This window comes from Enhydra lutris, unplaced genomic scaffold, assembly GCF_002288905.1.
Source record: "Enhydra lutris kenyoni isolate GAN:26980312 unplaced genomic scaffold, ASM228890v2 scaffoldscaffold58, whole genome shotgun sequence".
NCBI classification, from domain to species: domain Eukaryota; kingdom Metazoa; phylum Chordata; class Mammalia; order Carnivora; family Mustelidae; genus Enhydra; species Enhydra lutris.
Window position 1 is genome coordinate 2424157 of NW_019154142.1, and position 8511 is coordinate 2432667.

At 47.4% G+C, this 8511-nt stretch overlaps 1 protein-coding gene and 1 long non-coding RNA gene across 2 annotated transcripts; one reads left to right on the plus strand and one right to left on the minus strand.

The window, feature by feature from the left end:
• Positions 1 to 540: 540 nt before the first annotated feature.
• Positions 541 to 3460, plus strand: LOC111158314. Its single transcript, XR_002641347.1, has 2 exons — positions 541 to 1282; positions 2800 to 3460. It is a non-coding gene; the product is annotated as an uncharacterized LOC111158314 (long non-coding RNA).
• On the minus strand, positions 996 to 7008 carry LOC111158313 (myristoylated alanine rich protein kinase C substrate). Its single transcript, XM_022520284.1, is given in 3 exon segments — positions 996 to 4298; positions 4300 to 4647; positions 6496 to 7008. Coding segments are annotated over 3 exon segments (1002 nt in total). The 5' UTR covers positions 6598 to 7008; the 3' UTR covers positions 996 to 3746.
• Between the last annotated feature and the right edge of the window lie 1503 nt (positions 7009 to 8511).

Consider the following 8511-nt stretch of genomic DNA (forward strand, 5'->3'; position numbering starts at 1 on the left):
ATAAAATCTAGTTAACATTCACATCTTTTTAAGGTATTTATTTCCCATTTTAAAAATAGCACTGTTGGGGGCGCCTGGGTGGCTCAGTGGGTTAAGCCGCTGCCTTCAGCTCAGGTCATGATCCCAGGTCCTGGGTTCGAGCCCCGCGTTGGGCTTTCTGCTCAGCAGGGAGCCTGCTTCCTCCTCTCTCTCTGCCTGCCTCTCTGCTTACTTGTGATTTCTCTCTGTCAAATAAATAAATAAAATCTTTATAAAAAAAAAATAGCACTATTGGATGTAATTTAAAGGAGTGCTGGAACTTGACTCCCCAGCAAGGACTGGAATCTTTACAGATTGAAAGCATGTTAAAATTCATGTTTGCTACACCCTGTTCTAAGCACTTTCATGACTGGGAAGTGGAAAGAGAAAAAAATGCTCAATATAGCAGTGAATGATTAAAGGAAAAATAAAAGCAAACAGCCCTGATACTAAACCATTTTTAAATTTTCAAAGCAAACTTAGTTATGTTAAACTACATCCCCTTTCCAAAGTATATGAATGCAAAAAGGACCCTTTCCCCAAATTTTTAATTGCAAAATTTTATTGTTTATATACATGAGAGGAAAATGTAGATACACTGCATTGTTTCTTAAACATATTATCAAGCCCTATCATTAAAATGTTTAGCTGACTTGTTAACATAGAACTCACCTTCAATGGATATAATTATATATCCTAAGAATAATGTCAAGCATACCTTCCAAATCCTTTAAGCTGAGTAAGTTATACTTACCATCAACACTTAAGATTTTAAGTTTTTCTCTAAAATTTGCATTTTAAAATTAAATTTGTAAAAAATCCTGTTTTAGCAAGCTTGATTATATCAATTGGAAAAACTTTATTTTACAAGCAATAGTAATTGAATCAAATGATAATTATAATCCAGAGGAAGTATTTTATAACCATAGCAAATGCCATTATACATACTGCCAATACAGATTTAATAGACAATACTGAACTGTACAAGAGTTATTTATTTTTCCTTAATCTCAAAGCTATTGTTAGTAATACAAAAAGCCATATTAACATTTTTCCATTAGAAAACAATGTGATGTACAAAACTTTGGATGAAAAGATATACGTCAAATTTCATTTAAGCACTTGGTGGAAAATCCACCACTCCATCAATACCACCCAAAGTGTTTTAGGCAATTAAAATCAAAATAATGCATCTTAATTCCAGCTGTTAAAAAAACAAGCCTAGCAATATAGTTGGCTACACAGTATTTTTGACTACTCACGAGTTAATTTTTAAAATCCATTTTTTTTTTTTTTTTTTTTTTGGGAGTCTTCCCACACAGTAGGCCCTATACTCAGCCAAGCAGGTATTTGAGAAAAAAGTTGGTGAGGTTGGAAAGACCCCATAAAGCAGTCCTTTGGTTACCAGATCTGACTTTTAACTTTCAAACATCCTTCAAGATCAATACTCCCTAACTAAAAGTACATTCTTTTCCAAATGCTATTTTTATTAGTGGAGAGGATATTTGGTAAGGAGAGGACATGAACTATTATTTATGATCCATTATTCCAATTAATAGCACATGTCAAAAGCTAATTTATTTTTCTAAGGAGTTTTAAGATTTGGTGCTTGTTACAAATGCGGTTCACTGACTCACCGTGAACCCTGCAAGACATACTGCTTAAAAACAGCAAGCAGGTGTGTGTATTTACCTTTGCATTTAATGAAGTAATGGTATTTGATACACACCTTTATCTTCAAATTCATTTCAGGATCCAGTGAAGAAAAAAAAATAAATCCAGTTATGGGGTGGTAAGAGCAAAGGTGAAAACTAGTAAGGATTATTACTATATAAGAAAAGTATTATTCTCTATCTTTTCCTTTGAGTAACAAGATACTAACACACTACTTTCATTTAAAAAAAACTGCAACTATTGAATTGAGGCAAGTACTGGAGGCCCATAAACTGACTGTGTTGCCCATTCGTCACCATTACTTCTCTACATAAGCTGTTTCCTAAGGTATAACACATAATCTAAGCAATATTTGGAAATTAGCCAAGCACTAAGCAATTACAATGGCAGGTAATACACCATCAGTTTTTGAAACACATTTGACCAGTTTTGTGGCCCATCTGCAGTTTGGATTAAATAGACTCTCACTCAAGTTTCTGGACTTGCATGACAAAAAAATGTATTTTATGAAATTTTCACATGACATTTAAAAAGTCGTCGGGTCATACCACTTTTGTATTAAATGATTCATTCTGAGATGCTACATAACTATGATAAAAATAATTGTTGACTTTTTAAGTGAAAACTCAAGGTCAATGCAAGTAAATGGTAACAGACATGGAATGTCGTAAGATCTTTCTGTATGTAATCTGACACTGCTGATTATGAATTTTCAGTTTGGAAACTTCAGATTAAAAACCACAAGAAAATTTGCTCTTGATGGCATGCAAGATGTTCTTCAAAATTACCCTCACGACCTAGAAGTCTCAGTATTTTGTCAGAACATAAATAAACACAACAGATTTGTACATTTTATTCACATTTATTTTTCGCTTTTAGTGTGCTCACAGAAAATTAGAACACCTTAAGCAGGAGTTTAATAGCAATTTTTGTAAGCAAAGTTACATTCCATCTCTAAGTCAAATTGGTCAAAGCTTCTCCAGTATTTACAAAACATGATAGACAAGATGCTACACAAAACCATTGCATCTGAAGATTTTTTTCCTTTATTCTCAAAGACGACTGGAAAAGAAAGCATTGTCTGCTGTAATCAAAAACATACCACAGTATAAACAGTAACCATTCCACTTATCACAGCTTGGTTGAGTTTAAAATTTGTGTTTAAAAGGTCCAAGATGACTGCAGTTTTACAAAAATGGGCAGGGTGGAAAGTTGCAAACTTCATGTGCTTCTGGATATCAAGATTTGTTTTTATACAATAGTCACAGTTAAAAACACCCTGCTGGTAATACATAATTACACTTTATTAAGGTCATAAACCAGCAATAAACAATAAAGCCTATACAACTTGTAGTTCTACTTAATCACTGACTGGTACAGCTAACATGAGATAAGTGAAAAGTTCCTATGGTTTAAATGAACTCCTAAGACTATGATCTTTTTTAAAATCTGGGTATTGGTGTTTTTTTTTTTTCCTCTCTTTCCTTCTTAATCAAGACTTGTAGTGTTGTAAACCTGCCTCACAAAATACATCGTAATAACTTTTCTTTAAAAAAACAAAAACAAAAACTAAGCCTTTACACCATCATTTCTAGTGGTACATTATTCTTGGCAATGTTACGCACCACTTCGATTTCCCCATCGTGGCCCCTATCACTTCATTTGCTATCCCTTTTGACCCACCCATCTCCTTCATATATGGGCATGTCCATAGATTGACAAAGAAAGTTTACATTTTCGAATAAAGATGCAAAGTATGCAAAAAACATTAATACTGATGCAAAAAATAAAAACAAAAGAGAAACAAGGCAGAGGAAGGTGTTTAAGCTCTCCTCGACCTGTTGGAATGGTGGTAACAGAATGATTTGAGATGGGATCTGTGGGGAAGGAGGGGGAACAAAATTTGCTGCTTTAAAAAAAAGTAAAATAAAAAAAGACATCTTTAAAATCAATCCCTGGTTGTAGACAAGTTCTCCAAAACCAGTACCTGGCACCACTCCAACAAACAAACGGGGGGAGAAAAGTTCTTCGATTATCTCAAAAATCGGGCCCTTTTACTCTGCCGCCTCCGCCGGGGGAGCTTCCGGACTGCACTCGGGCTGGGCCTCCTGTGAGGGGGCTGCGCAGGCTGACGAGGCTGACGCGGCCGCCGCCTCTTCCGCGGGCGCCGCCTCCTGCTCGGGGGGCGCACCGGGCCCGGCGGCTGAGGACGCCTCGCAGGCAGCGGCGCTGGCCCCGGCCTCCTCGACCTTCTCCTCGGCCTTGCTGGGCTCCTCGGGGGCCTTGGCCTCCTCGCTGGCGGGCGGCTTCTCGGGCGCGTCGGCGGCCTCCTCGGGCTTGGCCTCCTGCGGGTCGCTACCCGCCGCCACCTCCTCACCCGCCGCGGCTTCCTCGCCCGGCGCCGCCGCCTGCTCCCCGGACGCCGCGCCCGCCTCTGCGGCGGCTGGAGCGGCGCCCCCGGTGGCCTCGTCCTTGCCGCCTTCGGCGGAGGCGCCGGCTGCGCCCTCGGCCTCCCCGCCCTCTCCCGCTTCCTTCTTGTTCTTCTTGAAGGAGAAGCCGCTCAGCTTGAAAGACTTCTTGAAGGAAAAGCGCTTCTTTTTTTTTTTTCGGGGTCTCGTTGCTGGGCGAGGGCGTGGCCCCGTCCTCGGCCTTGGGCGAAGACGTCGAGGAGGCGGCCGACGCGGCCTCCCCCTCCGCGGCCGAGGGCGAGCCGGGCTCGGCGGCCTCGCCCTCCGCCGGCGCCTCCTTCTCCGCGGGGCTGGCCCCGGCCTCTGGGGCGGCAGCGGCCGGCTCCTCCTTCTCGGCCGCGGCGGGCGACGCCGCCCCGCTCCCGGCGGCCGCGGGCTCCTCCTTGTCAGCGGCCGGGGCGCTGCCGTTGGCCTGCAGCTCCTCCTTGGCGCCCGGCTCGGCGGCCGCGGGAGAGGCGTCGCCGTTTACCTTCACGTGGCCATTTTCCTGCGGGGCAGAGAAGGCGGGAGTATCACTGAAGCGGCCCGGGCGCCGCCATTGCCGCCCCCACCCCTGGGCGGGGAGGGACCAATTACCCTCCTTGAGGCCCTCAGGCTTTGGGAGTCCCTCCGGCTTTGGAAGTCCCTCCATCCCCTTCCGGGGGGAACCGGGGTTGCCTGCCTAGACAAGAGCTCTCCGAAGAAACGGAGCAGTGCAGTTGGGGCCGCCCCAGAGAACCAGCAATAGCCTCGACCACTCAACACATGCCCTTCGGATTTAGAAGTGCCGAGCCCCGGACCAGAAAGCAAGGGATGATAACCCATTCCTGCCTCCACCTCACGGGGTCTGCAAGAAGAGAGCCACGTAACACACGATACACACCAGACGCCCTTTGGGAGAAGGCACACAGCCAGAGCCCTACACAGCCCTCTTTTCCCTAAACCGTGAGAGGCTCTGCAAGACGCCGAGAACTCCCAGGGGCATCACAGCGCTCCAGCCAGAAGCGCCACGGCTGCGCGCGCAAAGACCCTGCGCGCCCCCCCCCCAAGGGCTTGGGGTCGCCAGGGGGCGCTGCGCCTCCACCGCCGGGAGCCGAGCGCGGGCGGGCCGGCGGAGGGGCGGGGCCGCCGGGCCACCCCGCCCTGCCCAGCCCGGCCCTGCCCGCCGGCCGAGGCGCCCCCGAGCCCGGATCGCTCAGCCCAGAGTCCACAAACAAAGCTCAGGTGGCTTCCAGTCGTTCTGGTCCGAGCAAAACCAACAAGGCTGGGGGAAACCCTTTATTTCCTAGGTCTTGCCTCGGCTTCCACGCCCACCTTCGCCTGCGATTCTGTGAAGCCAGGGCGCGCCACGGCGGCTCATTTTGCATTTTTAACGGGTTCAGAGTCTCTTGGCAGAGCTCGCCTTCCCCATTAGGTTAGAGTAGGCGAAGCTACACGGCCTCTACTCTAGGAAAAGAGGCGTGGTGGGTGCCCAGTGTTTGCGAAGCAGCCACCCATGGCCGACCTCTCGCGCCCACCCAACCGTGGCCATCTGCCTGGGTCCGGGCAGCTCTGGGGTGCCCCCCCCGCAGTGGTCCAGGCGCCGCCACGCACACGAACAATCCCGACCGAAATACACGAATTGCCTCTTACTGACCATCTGGACAGGTTCTCTTCAAGGACCCACCGAGTCTTCCCACCCCAGGGATACCATGTAGAAGTCGGATGGGTGTGTAATTCCACAGACAGCGGACGAATAAAGATTTAGAACAGTGGGAAAGCCCCACGGAAAGATACTGAAACCTTTCAGCCCAGCTCCAGCCAGCCGGCTACCTTTCCAAGAACCCGGGGCACGCCGCCTCACCATACAATAAGACAGCCTTTCTTTCCCTCCTTGCCTTTCTCCACCACCATTCCCATTCTCCCCCATCCTGCCCCCCCATCACACCAGCTCAGAAATGCTGAAAACGACCCAGTCTCGACAACAAACACGAGAGCCACCCGAACACCTTTGTGCTCACCAAACACAAATGCAACCTGACTGGGGGGGAGGGGGGTTAGCACCTAGCTAGTCACGTTCTGCCAAGCTCCAAACACGCCATTTTAGACAATTTATCACTTCTTTCCTCTTGTCTACGCAAGAATTTGCCAGGATTCTCCGAGAACCACTCCTCTGGGGTGGTGAAGACCCCCCCCCCCCACCTCCTATGAGAAATTGACAATTTAGGCTATCGCTTTCCATTCAACTTTCAGACTGGAATCTGGCCACGCTCCTCTCTACGCCGAATGCGCCTAGGGCGCGACCGGGAGGGGAGGAGAAGCGTGGGGACTGGAGAAAGACACCAACGAAATGACCACAAACACAGGTAGAATTTACCTGCCCATTCGCTTTGGAAGGCGACGAGGCCACAGCCGCCTCCCCGGGCCTCTCCGCGGTGGCTTCTCCCTTCGCAGCGGTCTTGGAGAACTGGGCACCCATGCTGGCTTCTTCAACAAAGAAACTCAACAGATCCAAGGGGGGAACAAAGAGCCTCCGGTTGGTGTAACGACGGGGCGAGCGGCAGCGGCAGCAGCAGCGGCGGCGGCAGCAGCGGCGGCGGCGGCAGCAGCACACACACCGGAGGGAGGGGGAGTGGGGGTGGTGAAGAGGACAGAACAGAACCGATTAAATACACTCCGGATAAAAAAATTTAAGTCGAAGAGATAAAAAAGCAGCAGCGCAGGAGGGAGGGAAAAAGGGAGGAAAAGTCGAGCACAAAAAAAGGAGCCCAAGTGTAGTTTAAAAAAAAAAAGAAGTAATAAAAAAATCCCAGATTTGTAGCCGCACTGTAGACAAGAGGAAAATGGAGAAATCTCCCTGGTTGCTAATAAGATGCGGGGTCCAACGCCCAAGTGCACAGATGAATGGGCTCGCGGGCGCTGACGCGGCCCCCGCGCGCGCCGGCCAATCCGCGCACCGCACACAAAGCAGGGGGCGGAGCCTGCGCGCCCGGCGAACAATGGAGCCGCGCTTTGCAAATGGTTTGAAAATCAGCCTCAGACCGAGAATTAATGTCCTCCAAATAAATAAATCAATTAAAAAATACATGCCTCTCGCCTCCCTCTGCTTGAAAATAATAATGCATCACTTGATTGGCTTGCTTTGTTTGGAATTAATTAACGCGGGAGGGGGGTACTTGTGGATGGGGGCGGAGAAAGCGTTAACTTGACTCGCTTTGACTCTTGTCGGTCTATATCCGTGTCTGTCTCTCTCCACTCGCTCCCCTCCCCCATCTTCCCTGTGTGTTTATGTGTATGTGTGTGTATGCGAGTGTTAAAGACAATGGTTGGGATTTGTATGCAGCATGTTTTCTTTCTCCGTGTTCCATACTGGTTTCACAGATACTCCACAGGGTTTGTTTTCTTAACGGTTGCAAATGTTAAATCGCTCCAAATTGAAAGTTATTTAAACCACGAAGATCGAATTTCATCAAACCACATCTCGAGTTAGAATTAGGTCTGTAGGCCAGATGTGGAAAATGCAAAAGCGGCAAGGAGCCTAAGCCACAGTCCCTACCCTATCCCACAGTGGCATGAAATAAAATATTTCGATATTGGCCTGCGACGTTCATCGAATTCCTCCCACCCCCGACTATTCCCAATGAGTGATTCCCCCCACCCCACAATATAAAGTGAGGGCCATGTACAAAAAATCATAACAGTTTGCATTTTATCACTATAAGAATGCCAATTTTCCTCTATGGTGAAACGAGACACAGCCTCTGAGTATACGAATCCATATATATGGTTAGGATGCAATTCGCGTAGATATGAATCGTTTTTCAGCCTATTGCCAGGATCGGACGGACTCTTTCCGAACATGTGTAAGTATGCATGCAAGCGAGTGTGCTCCTGGAAGGGAGGGAGGCAGCGGCGATGAAATTTTAAACAACCGGATTGACGACCACAGTTCTAAGGAGAAACTGCATGTTGAGAAATAGCAAGAAGATCCTCTGAACGCTCCAAGTCTAGCTGGGGTTGGAGAAAAAGCTTCCATAGGGGGACACAGAGTACCTCTATCGCACCCATTGCCAAGGAAGTACCAGACATTATTTGTGTGTGAAAGGCAAGGCACTGATTTAAAGAAGGGGAGGAGGCGGTAAAAAAAAAATCAAGGATACAGCCTAATAAACATTCTCCTACCGCCTACATTTTTACTCCCAAAGTTTTCTCTCGTTCCACATTAGACCCTTTTCTCGTTTACATTTAGTAATCCTGAAATGAATAATCTTTCGCTTATGGACGTGAGAAGCAGTCGAGAGAATGGTTCATTTCTCCTGGTGTTGACTCTGAATTCTCAAGCAGTTTTATTTTCTGCTTATTGCAGGGAAATGGGTCACACTTTGAGTGAAAA